The sequence below is a fragment of the Petromyzon marinus genome, chromosome 46, assembly GCF_048934315.1.
Source record: "Petromyzon marinus isolate PM22_M1 ecotype Great Lakes invasive population chromosome 46, UKy_Petmar_22M1.pri1.0, whole genome shotgun sequence".
NCBI classification, from domain to species: domain Eukaryota; kingdom Metazoa; phylum Chordata; class Hyperoartia; order Petromyzontiformes; family Petromyzontidae; genus Petromyzon; species Petromyzon marinus.
This window is the reverse complement of record NC_133712.1, coordinates 11,949,711-11,970,711: the sequence shown is the minus strand read 5'-3', so window position 1 is coordinate 11,970,711 and position 21,001 is coordinate 11,949,711. Positions and strand designations below refer to the sequence as shown.

General features: G+C 51.4%; 1 protein-coding gene across 2 annotated transcripts; it reads right to left on the bottom strand.

The window, feature by feature from the left end:
* Positions 1 to 381: 381 nt before the first annotated feature.
* On the bottom strand, positions 382 to 15,244 carry HSD17B10 (hydroxysteroid 17-beta dehydrogenase 10). 2 transcript variants are annotated; one of them, XM_032971400.2, is made up of 6 exons: positions 15,156 to 15,244; positions 6,631 to 6,798; positions 5,671 to 5,835; positions 5,158 to 5,286; positions 3,761 to 3,869; positions 382 to 2,489 (listed from the first exon to the last, which is right to left on the bottom strand). In XM_032971400.2, the coding sequence occupies exons 1-6, from the start codon at positions 15,177 to 15,179 to the stop codon at positions 2,299 to 2,301; spliced, it is 786 nt and encodes a 261-aa protein (XP_032827291.1). In that variant the 5' UTR covers positions 15,180 to 15,244; the 3' UTR covers positions 382 to 2,298. The 2 variants fall into 2 exon arrangements, with proteins under 2 accessions (XP_032827291.1, XP_032827290.1); XM_032971399.2 differs by lacking the exon at positions 15,156 to 15,244 and adding an exon at positions 15,031 to 15,096.
* Between the last annotated feature and the right edge of the window lie 5,757 nt (positions 15,245 to 21,001).

Here is a 21,001-nt window from a genome sequence, read left to right as displayed (position 1 = left end):
ACGCTCAAGAGCAGTCTTAAAATAAACATTTGCCTGTAACATTAAACAATACTAATATTAAAAAATACTAATATTCAACAATATTAATAATAAACAAAATTTGATACTGGTAACCGTTGAAAACTGAGCAGTACATCTGAGAAGAGCATCAGAAGTTTTATTTTCTCTCGAAGAAAAACACAAGGTCATGTTAAAAAAAAAGTGCACCGTGCCTCGCACGAGCGCAGCAGTGGTGACGTTACCGTCACTTCGTGCCATTGATTTATCGTCATTTTTAGAACCACTATCATCGGCATCCCTATCAAAGTCAAACACAGACGAAATCTTGAGTAAATTACTAATCCACAAATAACCACCCAGGAAAAGACAACTTTGCGAATATTTCATGTCAAGTATTTTATCACTTTATTAATTCGTAAGAATTCTTTACAAATCATTCGTGAACGCGGAACACTTGGCGCGAAGTGAAACACGGCCAATGGATGTAGCGACGCTCACGGGGAAAAGGCAAAGTCAAAATCGTTGGACGGACTGACTGACACAGGGACGATATCTCCCCCAACCTCGGGGTCGTGACCTCTCCCCCAAATTGGGCTTAGCCTAGGAACGTCTCATCTCCAAGATAAGCGTTCATTTGTTGTGTTTAAGCAACGCACCGTGGAATGCACTCCGAAAGGCAACTGATAAGTTTTTTTTTATATATATATACTCGGCGATTGGTGCTGAGAAGCGCACTTTGTGGATGGAAATTAAATGGGAACTCAGCGACCAACTGAATTTGGATCATCGATGGTGGCCAGTCATATGGGAGGCACCACTCAGAACCAAACCGCCAGGAGGCAACAATTGGTGCAAGGATGACCGTTCTTGTTGTTGAGGTGCGGTTACTGAGCAACTCGCGTAGAGACCCATAGACTCGGAGACCCGTAGACTCATACGACAATTCACAGAGAAACGTAGATTCACACAAAAATAGGCCCCAAAGAATTGATACCCATAGATTCACACAGACGCATAGATTTATGCAATTCACTGAGACGCACGGACTCGCACAAATACTCCAGACTCGCAGAATTCACACTAAGACTCTCCCTGCTCTGTTCAAGTTGAAACTGAAGACCCGATTCCCTTTCTCTGCCTATAACCAACTGCATCTTTTTCCCTACAAAATAAACATGCCCACACATTCGATACAGCATCTTGAGATGTGGTCATATTTAGACGCTATTTCAACCCACATCGCATTGTACTGACCGCAAACTCTAGACTGATAATGGAGTTTCTGACAGATGGGATATGAACTCCAAAATTTAAATTCATATTTTGTTTTCAGTGACACCCCGAATCACTAGAATATTTGTAACTCTACAAGCGAGAATCGACGATTTAATGAAGCCTTTGCGAGGGTGCGTAAAGGCGATTTCGCGAAACAAAAGTAACCCGTGACAATTACGAGCAATCCCTAAGCAGTTCACAGTTGCACATGAATCGTGAAATTACACACAAAAGCAAGAGAAATGTTGGACGTACGAGGTTGTTGCCTGGTACAAATGTGGCTGAAATTACAGGTAGGTAGGGAGAGTCAACTCTCAATCATCCCGGGGTATGGCTGAGGTGGGGGACAAGATGAATGATCCGGATAAAACAATGCAATTATGTAAATAACGCTATGAAAACAATTACTGTCACGTCTTTATTGTTGATTGGTTTACTTGCCGACGTGTTTCGGGGGTCACCAAGAGCCACAGAGTTGCTGACCCCTCGACGAGTGAAAAGCTCGTAATGATTATTTAATTGTGCGATGCGCGCGCATATTTCATGAATTAAATGCGTCGTTCGAGATATTTCATCGTTATTGTTTTGTAAGTACGGTTTCATCTGTAACCCAGAAAATATGTCCACAGAGTTAACTATATTTTTCTCCCCCCTCCGCCAATGCCGCCAAATCGTTCCAAACTTTCTACGACACTGCAACCATGAAAATATCTCCGCAGCACACAGCGCGGCAGGTGGCCAAACGCACGCCAGCGAAGCGATCGCATGGTGCCCGTCGAACCAATCGAACGCGACGTAACGGAAGCTTTGCCGCTTTCTCGCATTGGTCGCGTCGAATGAGCCCCGTTAGCTCCATGTGACTGCAAAGCTCGCATGCGATTGGCCACACGGTCCCATTGCTCGCAACTCTGCGATGGACCGTACCACTTTGCGAGGACGAAAGGGGTGGCATGGAGGAGTGGTGCAGGGTTGTTGGGAAAGTCCACTTTGATTTCACCTGCACCTCACCACTTCCCTCGCGAATCAAGGCTGCATGCGGATGGCACCGTCCAGCCGTATGACCTCCCCATTGAGCATGGGATTCTCCAAGATGGACTGTACCAACTGCGCGTACTCGGAGGGGTCACCCAGGCGGCTGGGGAAAGGCACCTGGCGCGCCAGGAAGTCGCGCACCTTCTCGGGCAGCGTCATGAGTAGCGGCGTCGCAAACAAGCCTGGGAGGATGGACAGACACGGATGTAATAACACATTTTATTTGTGAGTGCTTTTCTGAATACTCAGACACTTTACATAAAATCATAAAAGCAGCAAAAAACAACATCAAATGGTAAAAACACATCAAACTTAGCTAAACATTAAAAGCTATTTTAAAAAAGGTGAGTTTTAGTCAATGATTTGAACGCTGGAAGGGCGGTGCAGCCAGATTTGTTTTGGGAGAGAGTTCCAAAGTGAGGGGGCAGCTATAGAGAAGGCTCTGTCGCCCCAGGTTCGATGCTTGGTCCTGAGAGGTGGAGTCAGGAGGTTGGCATCAGATGAGCGAAGGCTACGGGATGGGTTGTGGTGGTGGAGCAGGTCAGTGAGGTAGGAAGGGGCCTTATTTAGACACATTAACAGACATACATACAAACAAAAAACAAAGATCCCCCATATAGCCTTGATAGGATTTGGCAAGTGCTGTTAGCGAGCACCTATGAAGGCCAGCATGGCACACGAGAGGGTGGGTGGCATTGTTTACACATCACACCAGTTACTTATTTGAGGCTGAGTCGACCTAGGGGAGGCCCAGGACTGGCTCAGATATTCATCACCAGTGTTGGCCGTGAGCAGGAATCGAACCCGGGTCGCCAGGTTCGTAGCGTGGCTCGCTAACCACCACACTGAAAAACTGGACATGTGTGAAAAAGGGGGCTTCATAACTCATCAGATTTCTCCAGGATAAATAAAGATTCTGACTCTGACTGCAAGGGATGACGGCCTGGTGGTTTGAGCATAACAACAGAGCGGCAGTCAGAAAAGGAAGTGTAGCAGGGGAGATGGAGCAGTGAGCTCAGTTCAAGTGCACGTGCTGGGTGGATTCTTGCATGAAAGGACTGTTGAGGGATGGCGACGGCTTGGGAAGGAGGCCTTCATCCAGTAATTGGATTGACCATGGTGGTCATGGAAATCGTGAATCTGAATTCAAGACTCAAAGTGGTATCCTGGAAGTGGCTCTGGCGACACGCCAGATTGGGCACTTCCTGAAATTCAGCGCATGACTTATTGTAAGTCATGCGTTGAATTTCTTGGCGGGGGGGGGGGGGGTAACCCACCTAATCCCGTGATGTTTCCACGAATTACAGTTTTTTTTGCGCGACATAATTGTCGCCTCAACCACGGCTGCCGATGATGATGATGACGTAGGGATCGGAGACGACCAGGAGTGGACGTTGGAACTCTGAGACGGGGTGTGTTTAGATGCGATCGCGCACGCTCTGAGAGGCCTCACCGGGAGCGATGGTCATCACGCGGATGCCCTGGGACGCCAGGTCGCGCGCTATCGGCAGCGTCATGCCCACGATGGCGCCCTTGGAGGCCGAGTAGGCGACCTGGCCAACCTGTGCATCGTACAACATCGACAAGACACAAAGAAACGCACAGAAGCACACAGAGACAGACGTATACACGGCAAACAAAAAACGCCATTCGCGACCAAGTGGCGGTGACGTCACCACGGCGCTCATGCCAGGCTACGTGCACTTTTAAGGTCACGTGAAGTGTTGAACGCCCGCTGGCAGGTCACAGGACAGACCCAGGTGCCATGGGTTGACTGAGATGACTGGCAGATAGATACACATTCAGAGGAACTGACAACAGATTCCCCTATAGCCTTTAACAGACTTAGGGCAAGTGCTATTCGTGGGCACCTACAAAGGCCGGATCAGCACACGAGGGGGTGGGGGGCCACCAGCAAGCCCGGCTGCCTTTGTCTCCCCAGTGTTGATGTTTTATACACACTGCACAAGGTACTTTCTTTAAGGCAGTTGACCTCCGGGAGCCCCAAGGCCAGTTCAGATATTCGTCGCTAATGGTGTTGGTCGTAAGTGGGAATCAAACTGGTCGCTGGGTTGTGTAGCGCAGTGCAGTAACCATGACACCAGCGCTCTCCACACACACAAGCATATGCATATATATGCATAAAATATGCACCGTTTGCACACGTATGAATAAACATGAATATACACAAAACACATGTGTATATATGTGCATGTGTGTATGTTTTTATTCGTAACAGTGGTTTACGGTGCACCGTGTAAACATCAGCACTGGGGAAGCCAAGGTGGCCAGGCATGGTGCTAGCCACACCACCCTCCTCATGTGCCGTGTTGACAGTCACAGTTGCTACTCGCTAATAGCGCTTGCACCAACACTCTGTTAAAGGCTACACGGGAGATCATTGTCTTGTTTGTGTGAGAGCGTGCGATTGAAGGCGAGTATGTGTGTGTGTGCAACTATGGGGAGCGGTAGCGTCGTGGTTAGTGCGCTGCGCGACGAGCCTCGCGACCAGAGTTCGATTCCCGCTCACCGCCAACACCAGTGACGATTATCCCAACCGGTCCTGGGCCTCCCCAAGGTCGACTCAGCCTCAAATAAGCACCTGGTCCGATGTGTAAACATCACCACTCGGGAAACAAAGGTGACTGGGTGTGGGGCTGTCCACCCACCCCCTCGTGTGCCGTGCCGGCCTTCACAGGTGCTCGTGAACAGCTCTTGCCCCAAAAGTCTGTTGAGGCTAAACGGGGGATCTTTGTCTTTCCAGCGAGCATGGCACAAGTGCTGTGGTGACATAACCGCCCCCTAGCGGTGAACGGAGATTGTTGTGTACATAACCCCCGTGGGTCACACCTGCCCGTCGTACGCGGCCACGCTGGCCGTGTTGATGATGACCCCGCGCTGTCCCGAGCAGTCCGGTTCGTTACGCCCGATCTCGCCAGCGGCCAGACGGATCACGTTGAACGAGCCCACCACGTTCACCTGCGCCCGCCACAACCGCCGTCATCAACGTCACCATCAGCATCACCACCACGTTCACCCTTGCGCACGCCACAACAGCCGTCATCAACGTCGTCACCGTCTAAACCTCCAAGTTTACCCTTGTGCACTGCAACCATCGTCACCGTCAACATCACCACCACGGTCACCCGCGTACATCGCAACCATCAACAGCAACATCGCCAAACATCGTTGGAGATCATGCTGCCGGTGGTAGCATTGGTGTTGCCAGTGATGAAGGTAGTGAAATTGTTGGTGGAGGTGTTGACGGTGCTGGTTCCACCGATGATGGTGCCGGTGGTGATGGCGGTGCCGGTGGTGTTGGCGGTGTTGGCGGTGCTGGCGGTGCTGGTGATGGTGACCCACATGCAGCACTCTCTGGAAGTCAGCGAGCCCGTGCGCGGTGTTGCGCTTGAAGTTGTACGTCTTGAGGGCGATGGCGATACCCGCGCAGTTCACGGCCGCGTCCAGACGACCAAACTTCTCCCGCGCCAAGGCCACCGCCGCCCCCACCTCCTCCTCACTCGTCACCTGCTCCCACCCAACAAAGACAAAGATCCTCGGTATAGCATGAACAGACTGTTGGGGCAAGTGCTGTTAGCGAGCAAGAAGGCCGGTACGGCGCACGAGGGCGTGGGTGGTCAGCACCACGCTCCGGTCGCCTTTGTCTCCCCGGTGGCGATTTTTACACACCACCACATCAGGTACTCATTTGAGGTTGAATCGACCTAGGGGAGACCCAGAACCAGTTCAGATAATCGTCAGTGGTGTCGGTGGCCGTGAGCGGGAATCGAACTCAAGTCGCTGGCTTCGTAGCACAGCGCGCTAACTGCTACACGACAGATCCCCACCCAACATGCACACACACAACGAGCAGGTTCACAATGGCCCTGTTTGGAGACAGTGCTGGTAGTGGTGGCAATAGTGATGGCAGTGGTGGTCATTTTAATGCCCCACTAACTTTGTTCTCGCAACGGCTGATTGAATATAGTGAAATTAATCTCTGTATCGTTCGTGTTGTTGTTGTTGGTGGTGGTGTTTGTGGCGAGCGATGACGCGAGTGGTGTCGTTGGTTCTCGGTAGTGCCGGTGGTGTCAGCGGCGGTGGCATCGATAGCTCTGGCAACACCAGGAGTGGCCTCGGTATTGCTGGTGGTGGCAGCGGTGTTGTTGGTGAGACCGGGTGGCCTTGGCAGTGCCGGTGGCGGTGCTGGCGGTGGTGCTGCCGGTGGCGGCGCTGGTGACTGTGTCAGAATCGGTCGCCGCGATGTCCATGGCGGTTTGGCGACGCCGGCGCCACAAAGTTTGCCGGCGGTGCGGTACCCACGTCGGCCGGCGCCCAGGCGCAGGCGTCCCCCAGCTCGCGCGCCACTGCGGCGCCGTCTGACGAGGGCAGGTCCACGAGGATGGCGCGGCCGCCCTGGCGGACCACGCGCTCCGCCGTGGCGCGGCCCAGCCCTGACGCTCCCCCCGTCACCAGCGCCACCAGCCCATCCTACGCGCAACCACGCGGGGGGGGGGGGGGGGGGGGGGTGAAAAGATGATGGCACTGTGTGTCCGCGCGTACAGAGGCATGAGCGGTGCGTATAGCCGTGTGTTGTTTTGGTTGTATTACAGCATCTCCTCTCCAAGTATACAGTGAGGGAAAAAAGTATTTGATCCCCTGCTGATTTTGTACGTTTGCCCACTGACAAAGAAATTATCAGTCTATAATTTTAATGGTAGGTTTATTTGAACAGTGAGAGACAGAATAACAACAAGATCCAGAAAAACGCATGTCAAAAATGTTATAAATTGATTTGCATTTTAATGAGGTAAATAAGTATTTGACCCCCTCTCAATCAGAAAGATTTCTGGCTCCCAGGTGTCTTTTATACAGGTAACGAGCTGAGATTAGGAGCACACTCTTAAAGGGAGTGCTCCTAATCTCAGTTTGTTACCTGTATAAAAGACACCTGTCCACAGAAGCAATCAATCAATCAGATTCCAAACTCTCCACCATGGCCAAGACCAAAGAGTTCTCCAAGGATGTCAGGGACAAGATTGTAGACCTACACAAGGCTGGAATGGGCTACAAGACCATTGCCAAGCAGCTTGGTGAGAAAGTGACAACAGTTGGTGCGATTATTCGCAAATGGAAGAAACACAAAATAACTGTCAATCACCCTAGGCCTGGGGCTCCATGCAAGATCTCACCTCGTGGAGTTGCAATGATCATGAGAACAGTGAGAAATCAGCCCAGAACTACACGGGAAGATCTTGTGAATGATCTCAAGGCAGCTGGGACCAGAGTCACCAAGAAAACAATAAGTAACACACTATGCCGTGAAGGACTGAAATCCTGCAGTGCCCGCAAGAAAGCACATATACATGCCCGTCTGAAGTTTGCCAATGAACATCTGAATGATTCAGAGGACAACTGGGTGAAAGTGTTGTGGTCAGATGAGACCAAAATGGAGATCTTTGGCATCAACTCAACTCGCCGTGTTTGGAGGAGGAGGAATGCTGCCTATGACCCCAAGAACACCATCCCCACCGTCAAACATGGAGGTGGAAACATGCTTTGGGGGTGTTTTTCTGCTAAGGGGACAGGACAACTTCACCGCATCAAAGGGACGATGGACGGGGGCCATGTACCGTCAAATCTTGGGTGAGAACCTCCTTCCCTCAGCCAGAGCATTGAAAATGGGTCGTGGATGGGTATTCCAGCATGGCAATGACCCAAAACACACGGCCAAGGCAACAAAGGAGTGGCTCAAGAAGAAGCACATTAAGGTCCTGGAGTGGCCTAGCCAGTCTCCAGACCTTAATCCCATAGAAAATCTCTGGAGGGAGCTGAAGGTTCGAGTTGCCAAACATCAGCCTCGAAACCTTAATGACTTGGAGAAGATCTGCAAAGAGGAGTGGGACAAAATCCCTCCTGAGATGTGTGCAAACCTGGTGGCCAACTACAAGAAACGTCTGACCTCTGTGATTGCCAACAAGGGTTTTGCCACCAAGTACTAAGTCATGTTTTGCAGATGGGTCAAATACTTATTTCCCTCATTAAAATGCAAATCAATTTATAACATTTTTGACATGCGTTTTTCTGGATTTTTGTTGTTATTCTGTCTCTCACTGTTCAAATAAGCCTACCATTAAAATTATAGACTGATAATTTATTTGTGAGTGGGCAAACGTACAAAATCAGCAGGGGATCAAATACTTTTTTCCCTCACTGTAGTGCGGGTGGACGAACCTTGACCGGCAAGTAAAGGTAGGTATAGCTATGTAGCCCTGTACTTACATGCTTACGTCAATGCTCTCGGAAGGGCGTCCACCAGACGGGGAGGCTTTAGGAGGCATTATCTGCCTTCTCTTCCACGTTGCCGAGACGTCTTTGGAAGTGGTGGGCATACCCACACTTTTACCCCGACACATGCAACATGCCCATCGACTTAAATGTTGCGCACCCATTTATATTGATGAGTGAACAGAAGGGGAGTGTAGGAGACTTGTGCCAATGTTTCAACTGCCACGCCGGGCGATCGAGCCGATGGCATTTTTCCCTCGGCCGAGTGGCTTGTGGCGGTGGGCTAAAAGTGTGGATCATGACGCCTTTCACGACATGCCTGGTGCAGTGTAGAAGAGTAGAAGAGTAGGCAAAATACCCTCTTGAGGTGGTTCTCTAGAGCTCCCTAAAGAGGAGACCCTCTCGCCAGCAGTGGCGTGGACAATACTACTGGCCATCTGTGGAAAAGAGCTTCATAGCTCATCGGATTCCTCCAGTATAAATATTCTGATTCTGACATTGCTGGGTTACGCCTTCACCTTTGACCAGGGGTGACCAAACTACGGCCCGCGGGCCGGATACGGCCCGCGACGTCAGTCCATCAGGCCCGCCGACGGTACTTGAATTTGGTTGATAAAACGTATGGAACTCGAGACGTTGTGATACAATTTAAATTTAAATGTTTAGAATACTAGGATATCCTCACGCGTGCGGAGGCCTCCTGACTGCTATGTTCCTTAAATTTACTATTTTAAATTATTGTATCTAGATTTTATTGTTTATTGTAATGTTTGCTTATTTCGCACCATCCCAAGTACTTCCCCGGCTCGTGGTAGCTCCGCCTTACGCTCTGACGTTACCATGGTGTCCATGGCAACGTCATGGCAACACACACAACACACGCATCTTTCCCGCCCCCAGATTTTCCAGCTGTTATTATGCGGCCCGCGCTCGTCATTCTTTCAGTTATCCGGCCCACTGTGAAGAAAGTTTGGTGACCCCTGCCTTTGACAATGGACGTTGCCGTGCTGCCCTCTGCTGCCCACAGCGAAGCCCGTATAACTCGTAGAATGTGACCGATTTGGAATGGCACGCGAGAGAAATTAAACAGTTGCTTTCACGTATTATTCAACACCACGAAACTTGCTGGCAGGTTACATAAATGGACAGTGGTCACACCAACAACAACAACAACCGCCATTCGCCACTAAGTGGCGGTGACGTCACCACGACGCTTGTGCCAGGCTATGTGCACCCTGAGGCCACGTGAAGTGTCGAACGCCCGCTGGCAGGAGGTCACGGGGCAGACCCAGGTGCCACGGGTCGACTGACTGAGATGACTGGCTGATGCACCACCTGTGCCCCCTACTGTGCCAACCTGCTGTGCTTTAGCCACCCGGCGCTCCGCTCGCTGTTGTGAGCGTCGCTCCTCCGCCCTCCGTTGTTGTTGGAGGGCGACTGCCTCCAACTGCCCAGTAGCATCCTTCACGAGCCTCCTCCACAGAGGCCGATCTTGACACCGCTGGTACCAGTCATCGGCAAGTCCACTCAGCTCCACGTCCTCCTGTACCACATCACTCCATCTCTTCTCTAGCCCGTGCCGCGCCCGCTTAGCCCCCTCAATCCGGCCAAACAAAAGCTGTTTCGGCATGCGGTGGCTGGGCATGCGGGCTACATGACCCAGCCATCGCAGCCTTGCCTGCCGGAGGAGCTCACCGATGGGACCCTGCCCAGATCTTTCAAGGATTTGTGAGCTCCTCACACAATCCAGTCTGGTTAAACCCAGGATGGATCGTAGGCAGGTCAGCCTAAATGTTTCTAACCGGCGAAGATGTTCCATTAGGGGGGTCCACGTTTCGCAAGCGTAGAGAAGGGAGGGAATGACCGTGGCCGAGAAGACCTGAAGCTTAGTGCGGAGCGACAGACCAGGTAGCTTCCACACAGCGTTACGCAACCGATGAAAAGATATTGCCGCTCGACTGATTCGGAGTGAGACCTCTGCTGTTAAACTGGAGCCAGTCATAAGCACACTGCCCAGGTATGGGAAACTCTCCACTCTCTCCACAACTGCCCCATCACCGATTGGGAGTTGTGAGGGTGGAGTGTCCGATGGTACAAAATACCCAGGCAGGTGCTTAGTTTTGGTGGGGCTGATGGTAAGGCCCCACCTCTTAGTGGCACGCTCCAGTCTCAGCAGCAGCGTCTCCAACTCCTCCTCTGACTGAGCAGCTATTACCAAGTCATCAGCATACATAACGTGGTTGAGCAATAGGGAGCCATCCCTTGACCGCACCCGGGCATCGATTAGCCTCCCATTATATCTGTACCATATGGAGATTCCCCCGGTACAGCTATTGAAGGCTTCACGAACTACGTGGTCAAAATAGATGTTAAATAATGTGGGAGCCAGAGGACATCCCTGTCGCACCCCAAGGTGTACAGGGAATGGCTCTGACTCCCGGCCACGTAGTTTTACCCGGGCCCGCTCACCATCATGAAGGTCCTTAATGATCGTGAGCAGAGGGTCAGGTACTCCAAAAGCACGAAGAACGACCCAGAGCCCAGGCCTACTGATGGTATCAGGTCAATAAAGCAGAGATGTAGGTCTTGTTGGAATTCCCTACACCTCTGCTGTAGCAGACGGACAGAAAATATGGCATCTGTGCAGGACCGCCCTTTCCTGAAACCGCATTGGGGCTCCGCAAGCCTCTCCTCAGCGTGCCTGGCAAGGCGATGCTGAATAATCCTTGCCAGGACCTTTCCCGGCACACTGAGGAGTGAGATGCCCCTGTAGTTGTTACAGTCTGTGCGGTCCCCCTTCTTAAAAAGGGGGACCACCAGGGCATCCTTCCAATCCTGCGGAACCCGTCCAGTGGTCCAGACTGTTGTTATGATGTCATATAGGGCAGTCTGTGCACAAACGCCACCCTCCCTCAGCATTTCGCTTGGGAGATCATCTCTGCCCGCTGCCTTTCCTGGTCTCAGACTCCGGATCGCCTTCAATACTTCCTCAGCAGATGGCACCTCAGCCAGCCACTCACAGGGGGTGACTTCATCCAATATTTGAGGCACCGCAGCCTCAGCAGGGTCATCCTCACTTTGTGCCACGATGTTTTCCTGGCTGTGGGATTTTCCCTCCCCCAGGACCTCACAGAAATGCTCAGCAAATCTGCGAACCTGTTCCTGGGGGTCGGAAATTGGATCACCGTTTTTTCCCCTAATGATGGTAATAGGTGTGGCGCTGCAGGTTACTTTTTTGATGGAGTTAAATAGCGATTTGTGATCACGGGCCACTGAGGCAGACTCCATCTCCTCAGCAACCCGCGACCACCACCCATCCTTGCAGCGCCTCACGGCTCTCCGAACCTCCGAGCGAAGGCTGCGGTAAGCCTCCTCATTCTCTGACGTGGGATTCTGTAGCCGATGACAGTGGGCCTGTCGCTTTTTCTCAACCATCCTGAACAACTCCTCTGTCATCCAGGGTGTCTGGGGAGGTCTGGACCGCGTACCCAAAGCAGCCATTGCAGCTGCATGAGTCACAGTCCTAAACCTCGCCCATTTACCCTCGACATCAGGAGGAGTCGGGGACGATGCCAATCCCAGCCGCAAGCGATGATGAAATTCTCGCTTGCAACTTTCATCAGATAACTGAGACCAGGCCACTTTAGGTTGGAATGGGGTCCTGGGTGTACACCCACCACCGGAGTGGAAGAATGGCAGGCGCATCTTACAGATGACTAGTCGATGGTCAGAGGGCAGATCAGCTCCACGGTAGGTCCTGGTGTCAAGGACATGGGCTCGCATTCGCTGGTCCGTCACTATGTAGTCCAGCAGATGTTCTTGCTTGGACCCGGCATGCATCCATGATGTTGTGTGGATGCGCCGATGCCGGAACAGCGTGTTGGTAATTACAAGCCCATGGGCTGCACAAAAATCTAGCAGCCTCCTACCGTTGTTATTGAGCTGATCTGGCCCATGCCCTCCAATCACTCCAGACCAGGTGCCAGTATCATGACCAACTCGGGCATTGAAGTCACCCAACATGATGACTCTATCCCGAGGGGCCACTTTAGCCAGCACCTGTGACAGGAGGTCATAGAAGGCATCTGACTCATCGGCTTTGCCTGCATCCCTCCACGGATGTTCATCTTCGGTGGGGGCATAAGTAACCACGACCACCATTCCTCGCCTCCGGTTGATGGGAAGGCGAGCCCAAAGTAGCCTGGGGCTTACAGCTTCCCACACCTCACCGCCACGCTCCCACGCCCCCTTCATTCTTTTGTTCAAAAGAAGACCCACACCCTGTTGTTTGGCAGTCTGCTGCCCCGAGTAGAGGACTGTCCACCCCTCATGGTGGCAGGAGCCAGAGCCGGTCCACCGGACCTCCTGAATGCCGCATAGATCCAGGCAGTACCGGTCCAGCTCCCGACAGAGGAGTGGCAGCCTCTCCTCTGCAGTGAGCGTTCGAACATTCCACGTGGCCACCCGTAGTGGCTTTTCGTTGTTTCTGGAGTAGCCCCGAGGGTAGGTATTCAATCTCCTGGCTCCGCCAATTGGGGTTTGGCCAGGAGACGTCATAGACGCCTGGCCCCCCGGGGCCTCCGGCACAAGCTTAGTTGTTACATATTTCACTTTAATTCGTGGTTTTGTGGTAATTAATTGAAGGTGGAGGGGTTACCAGCCCCTCGCACCCGTCCAGAGCCCCCGTTTAGCCCCTGTGGTGGACACATATGCCATGAGGGGAGGAGCCAATCAAAATTGGAACTCCCCCCACAGCACTGTCCACGACAGAGTTGCCCGTCCGGCACCGCGAGGAGGTAGGGGGTTGTTTTGCCACACCACACACGCACATACAGTACAGCGCTGCAGTTGCATAACTGTACCTTACGTAACTCCGTCTCCAAAAAAATAGATAATGAACCTCTGATTTACAGCCCTTTGTCAATCCACTGCTGGATGAAGGCTTCCTTGGTAACCCCAAGGCACTCCTGCAAATTGAGACTAGTCTTGGCTTCTTTCGTTTTCTCATGGTTAAACAAATCAAACTTTAGTCACGTGGTTTGTTGACCATACTTTACCACCGTGTTGAGTGCCGCGGTGGCTAGGAGATGTTAACTACCTCGCTTGGTATACAGGAGGTCGTGGGTTCAATCCCGACCCCTGACGCCTGCTGCTGCATATTTGGAGTTTGCGTGTCTCTCTCTCATCATCATCATCACGGTGGCTAGGAGATGTTAACTACCTCGCCTGGTATACAGGAAGTCGTGGGTTCAATCCCGACCCCTGATGCCTGCTGCTGCTGTATATTTGGAGTTTGCGTGTCTCTCTCTCATCATCATCATCACGGTGGCTAGGAGATGTTAACTACCTCGCCTGGTATACAGGAGGTCGTGGGTTCAATCCAGACCCCTGACGCCTGCTGCTGCTGCTGTATATTTGGAGTTTGCGTGTCTCTCTCTCCCTGTGGTGGCGTGGATTTTTCTCCGGGTCCTCCGGTGTTTTTCCCCCTATACGTTTTCAATTGAAGAAACACGCGTTTAGTGTATTTGACTGCTAATATTTCCACCTGAAAAGCCACAGTGTTGAGCTATCATTTGTGATAGCCAGGTCGCTTCTGAATAAGACCTACAAAGCTCAGTGATCCTTACCCGGTAAAACATTTTTTGTTTAAGTTTAAAGTGACAGCGACTGTCATAACTGACCTGTCCTCACCATAATAGCATGGAACATTCACCCCAATCCTGGACAGCCAGCGGAGTTTAGTTTAAAACCCAAGGCCATTATCACCATCATCACGCGAGGTCGATAAAAGCTCGTACCACTTCGTAAGCAATAACAGAGGTGGTCTTGATAATTGGCGTTTTACCCTTTTATCTGGCAACAAAACTGACACCTTTTTTTTAAACAAGGAGTCATGTTTAAATTGACCACAATGCAAACAAAAAAACACATAACTCTGATAATGTAGTGGCACTGTCCTTGAAATAGATTGGTCCACACCCGAGACAGCTTTCCTAAGAGCCTCGTCCTACATGGTGGTGTTGGACCAGCGGTGGTCTTGTTATTAAAGTTTATTTCGCGTTACCAGTTGAGAACTCGTAAGCGGTGAGGGGATGTCACGGTACAGTGCTGTCACGTCATTCGCAAGTGGCCTATATGGATGGATGTACTTGTCACGTCACCGTAATGTGGAATTTACGCTGCTATCCCGAGGCAGCCAGCGAAGAGGTACGCTGGAAATAATATATCTTGAAGCAGCGAGGCAATCATTACTTGATCACAGGAGACGGAGCGGGCAGACCGCAGAGGCCGATTAGCCGCGGCCTGGCCGGTGTCGAAGCCTACGCTCTTGCCTGATCGCGATGCCGGGTTTCCCCGCGCCAACTACCGCTACGGCGAGTGGCCGCCATCCCCCGCCACCCGCTTATCCCTCCCGTTTCCGACCTGGACATTTACCGAAGAAGCTCGTGCCTCAATGCGCATCGCATTGCCGAGGTAGCGCCTGACTCTTACGTCGGAGTTCACCGCCGCGGCTTAAGGACGCAACGCAGAGGTCAACCACGGCCCTGTCTGTAACTTACCTTCACCAGCCTCATCGCCGCCATGTTGAGTGAGGAGTGCTCGAAGGGCGTGTCACGCGCGACGGTCACGGGCGCGGCGGCCAATGGGGGAAGCCGCGCTCGTGGGCGGGGTGGGCGGGGAGGGGCTTCGTTCGCGCGGGAGATGTGAATTTGATCCGCAGCCGAAAGCCACGTTGAGTCACGTTGAGCCACGTGGAGCCACGTTGAGCCACGTTGAGCCACGTGGAGCCACGTGGAGCCACGTTGAGCCACGTGGAGCCACGTGTGCGACTAGGGTGGCCTCCTCCTTCCTACCCTGTAGACTGTGGGAATTGTGTGTGCAAGGGGTAGTGGAGTGAGATGAGAGGGGAGAGGTAGGAGCGAGCGTGGAGGGGAGTAGAGTTAGATGAGAGGGGAGTAGAGTGAGATGAGAGGGGAGAGGTAAGGGAGTGCGTGGAGGGGATTAGAGTGAGATGAGAGGGGAGAGGTAAGGGAGTGTATGCAAGGGCTAGTGGAGTGAGATGAGAGGGGAGAAGTAGGAGCGAGCGTGGAGGGGAGTAGAGTGAGATGAGAGGGGAGAGGTAGGAGAGTGGGTGGAGGGGAGAAAGATTGAGATGAGAGGGGAGAGTAAGGAGAGTGCGTGGAGGGGAGTAGAGTGAGATGAGAGGGGAGTAGAGTGAGATGAGAGGGGAGAGGTAGGAGAGTGGGTGGAGGGGAGTGAGATGAGAGGGGAGAGGTAGGAGAGTGGGTGGAGGGGAGAAATATTGAGATGAGAGATGAGAGGGGAGAGTAAGGAGAGTGCGTGGAGGGGAGTAGAGTGAGATGAGAGGGGAGAGGTAAGGGAGTGGGTGGAGGGTAGTGGAGTGAGATGAGCGGGGAGAGGTAGGAGAGTGCGTGGAGGGGAGTAGAGTGAGATGAGAGGGGAGAGGTAGGAGAGTGTGTGCAAGGGGTAGTGGAGTGAGATGAGAGGGGAGAGGTAAGCAAACAGCAGTCCATGGAGGATTTTAAATATCGCATAGCGCGATCTTGAAACGGATCTAGGATTGGTTAGCATCTGAGTTTTCAAGTGACGTGGTCTCATATTCTTAGTTCTTTCGGTAAAGTCACGTTGAAGGGAAACAACAAAATAATAAAATATATATAAAACAATAAAAATTCTCACGACGTTTCGACCATAACACATATATTTATATATTGTTATATATATTTTATTATTTTGTTGTTTCCCTTCAACGTGACTTTACCGAAAGAACTAAGAATATGAATTACTGCAGTCACGAAAGCTTTAAATCAAAATTTGACGTGGTCTCGTTTACAAGTGTGGATGAGAAGCCTAGCAGTGTATTTTGGATCATATGGAGTCGAGAGAGTCCGTTTTAGAGAGCTGAAGTCATTGATTCGGTATATAATAAGGCATTGAAGGATGAGTGTTTCAGCGCCAGCTGAGGTAAGTTAGATAGTCCGGCGGTGGACTTCCTTTTTGCTTAAACACGTTAATATTATTAATCCTTGCTCGTTTCTGCGTGGATTAAATATCGGCTGTTCTATAGGATTTGGGGGGCGGGCGGGGGGTGCGTCAGGCGTACGTACGCAGGTGGGTGGGGGCTGTAGAAAGTCCGCGTGCGTACAGGGAGGGGGGGGGTCAAGGTTTGACAGACTTTTGCGTACGTGTAGTGACATCGGTGATGTCACTGGATGGTGCCGGCCCGAGATAGCCGTGGCGCGCGATGCACCGTCATCGCGTATACCCCGTAAGCGGGTGCAGTACCAGCCCTAGCGGGGCTTGGCGTGCGCTGGGTTAGCGCGGGCACCACGCATAGCGTGCAGTGGCGTGCTCCCACAAGGGGGAGTGGGAGAGTGTCAGCCCAGGGGCAGGGTTGCCCCGGGCCATGGCACTCTGGTTGACCTCGTAGACACGTGATCCGGACTCTTTGTTTTTTTTTGGGTAAAGTCACGTGATTTTACCGAAGAAAAAAACAAAGAGTATGAATCCTTGCAGTCACGAAAGCTTCAAATCTAGAACGTGATCCGGAGTGTCCACAGAGAGCTCTCGAGAGGGATCGAGAGGGAGCTGGAATGCTCTAGAAGGTGGGCGGGGCCAAGGGCGGGGCCAGCCCCGACCCAGGGGGATATAAGGCGGGTCCCTGAGAGGGACCGGGGTCACTGCATTCTACAAGCTGAAGCTCTACGTCTACAAGCTGAAGCTCCACGCCCTACAAGCTGGAAGCTCTACGTCTCAAGCTGGAAGCTTTACGCCCTACAAGCATTGAAGCTTTACGCCTTACAAGCATTGAGGCTCTACGTCCTACAAGCTGGAAGCTCTACAGGCACCGACACGTGGCCGGGACCTGAGTGAGGGTCAGACCCTTCGTAGCTGTAACTCCTCCGTATAGGGTAGTTAGCTGGGTGGCCACCACCCTAGGCTGTATCTGGTGAAGGGGCAGTCACCCCTTTGTGTTACGTGTTGATGTTCCGAATAAAAGTGTTGCCTCTAAAGAACAACGTCTGCGACTCAGTTGGATTCACTACATACGTACTAAATGGATGGCCCCTAAGACGAACCCCTCGATCGTACGCCCAGTGTCAATGCAGTTACACAGAGCTGATCGCACGCAAACAGTGTTGCCAGCTGAGCGATGCTGTTGTCGATATTTATTGACGTTTGAGTTTGCCCGGCGAGAGGGATGGGAAGAAAAAAACGGATCGTAGCGACATAGAAAAAAAATTGAGCGACTTTTAACGCGTACAAGGAGCGATAGAGAGTGATCGAGAAGATGTCAAATCGCAGCGTCAACATTGGAGGGGAGGGCGCCCACGTCAGCCGCTGGTGTCACGATCACGCGCAGCTCCGATATTCAGATGTCAAGATGACTTCATCCTCGGTCACAACGTGATGTGAAGACGACGACCACCCGACATGATAAACCCCCGACCACCGCTGTGGTGAGATGGCCAAACATAACTGCGCATATCTGTTGCCCCGAGATCCGAGCCGAAGGAAAGAGCCCATCGACACCTTCTCCTACGACCTGGTCGCCGCCGGGTAACAAGCCGGCAGAGTTTGCGTTGCCGCTGCCGCTCGTTAAGCCTTTAAATTCGCGCGCATTCCACGCTCGCGGCGACGCCGCCTGGCAGAACGACCACGTCCGTTGCTCAAGACCCGAGCCGGGAACTACGGCACGGCCAAAACAACACGTTGCGGAATCCAAGACGCGATGACGAACCGTAGGCACGGTGCGCACGTCTATTTCGAGAGAGAGGAAGAGGCGATCGGTTAGGCCAGTGGTGCTTGACTCGGGATGCCCGCACTCCTCTGGGGGAGCGGGTCGCCTTTTGAGAACCAAAGGGGTTGCAAGGCTGCGGTAGAAGGTTAAGAACCCTTCGGTTCTTTCAGTAAAGTCACGTAGAAAGAAAATACATTAAATAGAACACGACGTTTCGATTGCAGCACAAGCAACCGTCATCAGGTAGAACTAAATTTGAGAGAGAGACAAAACACAGACACGGAGACACACAGACAGACACACAAGCAGAGAGAGACACACAGAGACCCAATGCATCTGTGTCGAGGCCTTAAATATAGAGAGAGGGGGGGTGGGCAGAGAGAGAGGTGGGTCTGCTGGGTTAGGCGAAGGGTCAGCAACCTGGGGCTCCGGAGAGACATGCTGGCACTTTAAGGACTGCAGCGCGGCTTTCGAAATTCGAAAAAAAATGTCTCTTCTTTTTATGTTGACTGCCGACCCCCTGACCATGGAATTACAGTTTACAATGGGCAGGGGTCGGCAACCTGGGGCTCTGCAGCCGTACGCGGCTCATTGAGGACTGTTTCGTGAAGTTATTTATTAAGGACCCACTGTCTCGTATTCACATGGATTGCGGCTCTTTAAATATTGAGTTCTTTACCGAATAAGAAAAAAAAGGCCCTTCTTATTTTGGTTGCCAACCCCTGGGTGAGGCTAACGGGAAGGTCTCGAGGCTGCACTTGAGCCAGAAGACAGGGAGTCGACAGCACGGGCGGCTAGGGGAGTGGAGTTCTAGACACGGGGTGGGGAGTGGGGAAGAAGGGGGGAAGCAGAGGAGAATGAGCGACCTTCCACTGAGCGCAGGCTGACCGCGGGCTCTGACAGAAGAGCCAAGGTTGCTCGAGCAGAGAGTGCGTGGAGAAGAGTAGAGTGGTACCAGAGCGGAGAGGTTCACGTAATGCACAGGCCCTTATCAATCCACTGCTGCACGATGTCATTCCCATGCTGTATACGCCATACGGGCTTGGTTGACCATACCTTCACCGTGCCGGTCAGTGTGGATTAGGCCTCGGCAAGGTAAGGTAAAAGGTAAAAACAACGAGCCTACCTTTACCCTACCTTTTACCCTTACCCCATACAAATTACCCGATTACAGGGTAATTACTGGGGTACTACTACACATGAAAAAGGTTTATAACGGTAAATGCTAGGTAGAGCGCTTAACTAATATAGTATACTCTCGATTATTCCAATTTTACATGCTTTCTTTAAACTCACTGTTGTCGTTGTTGTATCCTCAAATCTTGTAACTCAATTTTAATCCACTTCCCAATGTGGTATCGACTGCAAACTTGGTATACTTATGTCATACTGATGACAATACTATATTCTATCATAAAAAATAAATATTTTTAAACATTCTTTTTTTATGTGTTATGTTTCGGCTTGGGTCTAATTGTCCACGGTCAACTGACGTTGGCTGTAATTGGCCACGGCCCCTTACGTTGTGGAAAGCTTCGGGGTCACTTCCTGGAGTCGTGGAGTTCTGCCATTACTAGTACATTTCATAAAAGCGTGTTTAAAAAAAGTTTTTTTTAAAATATTACTTATTTATAAAGTGCTTCAAACAGCAATATCTCGCGATTTATTGGGGTCTCCTATCGGGAATTTGGGTAACTTTCGAATGCTGAAAATTTAGGCATTTTCTCGCGAGTTTTTATTTTCTAATACACCTATTAATAATAATTGACATTTAGTAGGCGCAGTTCATGCAGGGATCTCAGCGGTTAGGAAATATAAATACGGTACTATAAAGTCCAAAGTCCACTGGTCATACATGGGAAGTGTATGCATACCTGTCAACCCATACGGTTTACCCGTATTCCTGTACATGTTTGTCTATTTGTTTGTGTTTCTCCCTTGTGATGGGACTTTGTAGGATGAATGTTGAGATTTATAAGGGCACGGGGTGACCAATAAGGTCTAAATTGATCTGTAATAAGATAGGCGCACTGATAAGGGGTTGACAGGTTTGTGTATGCCAGGCGAAACAGGTGAGTTTTGAGAGAACACCTAGACACGGTTTAGTGACCTCACCCTTCGACCTCTCCCCGCTTTATGGAGTTGCCCAACATTGTACGCACACAGCCAGATTATTAAATCAAATGATCTGGTGTTGCTGATGTTGGCAGTGGTACACAATTAACTACAACAGCCATTTGCTACTAAGTGGCGGTGACGTCACCAAGGGGCCTGTGCCAGGCCAGGTGCACTTTGAGGCCACGTGAAGGAGGAGGTCTCGGGGACAGACGCAGCAGGCGCCGTGGGTTGACTGACTGAGATGACCGGTAGATCCACCCAGCTGTACTACCCCCCCCCCCCCCCCACTGTGCCAACTTGCTCTATTTTAGCCGCCCGGCGCTCCGATCGTTGTTGTGCGCGTCGCTCCTCTGCTCTCTGTTGTTGCTGGAGGGCGACTGCCTAAAAACAGCAAAGTCTTCCAGAAAACAAAAAACACCACTGAGGCATTAACCTATTTTTCAGAATCGACCTGGCCGCAAATGATATCTCAACAAAGCGGCTCATGTGGACATTTATATCAGTAAAATCATCTACGCAATCTAA

Excerpts from the sequence above, each read along its gene's own strand:
- HSD17B10 (XM_032971399.2), bottom strand. The coding sequence starts at position 15,057 with ATGCGCATTGAGGCACGAGCTTCTTCG. Across the intron at positions 5,287-5,670 it reads ACTTCCAGAGAGTGCTGCAT|GTGAACGTGGTGGGCTCGTT; the intron begins GTGGGTCACCAT and ends TGGCGGGCGCAG. Across the intron at positions 2,490-3,760 it reads CGTGATGACCATCGCTCCCG|GCTTGTTTGCGACGCCGCTA; the intron begins GTGAGGCCTCTC and ends CCATCCTCCCAG.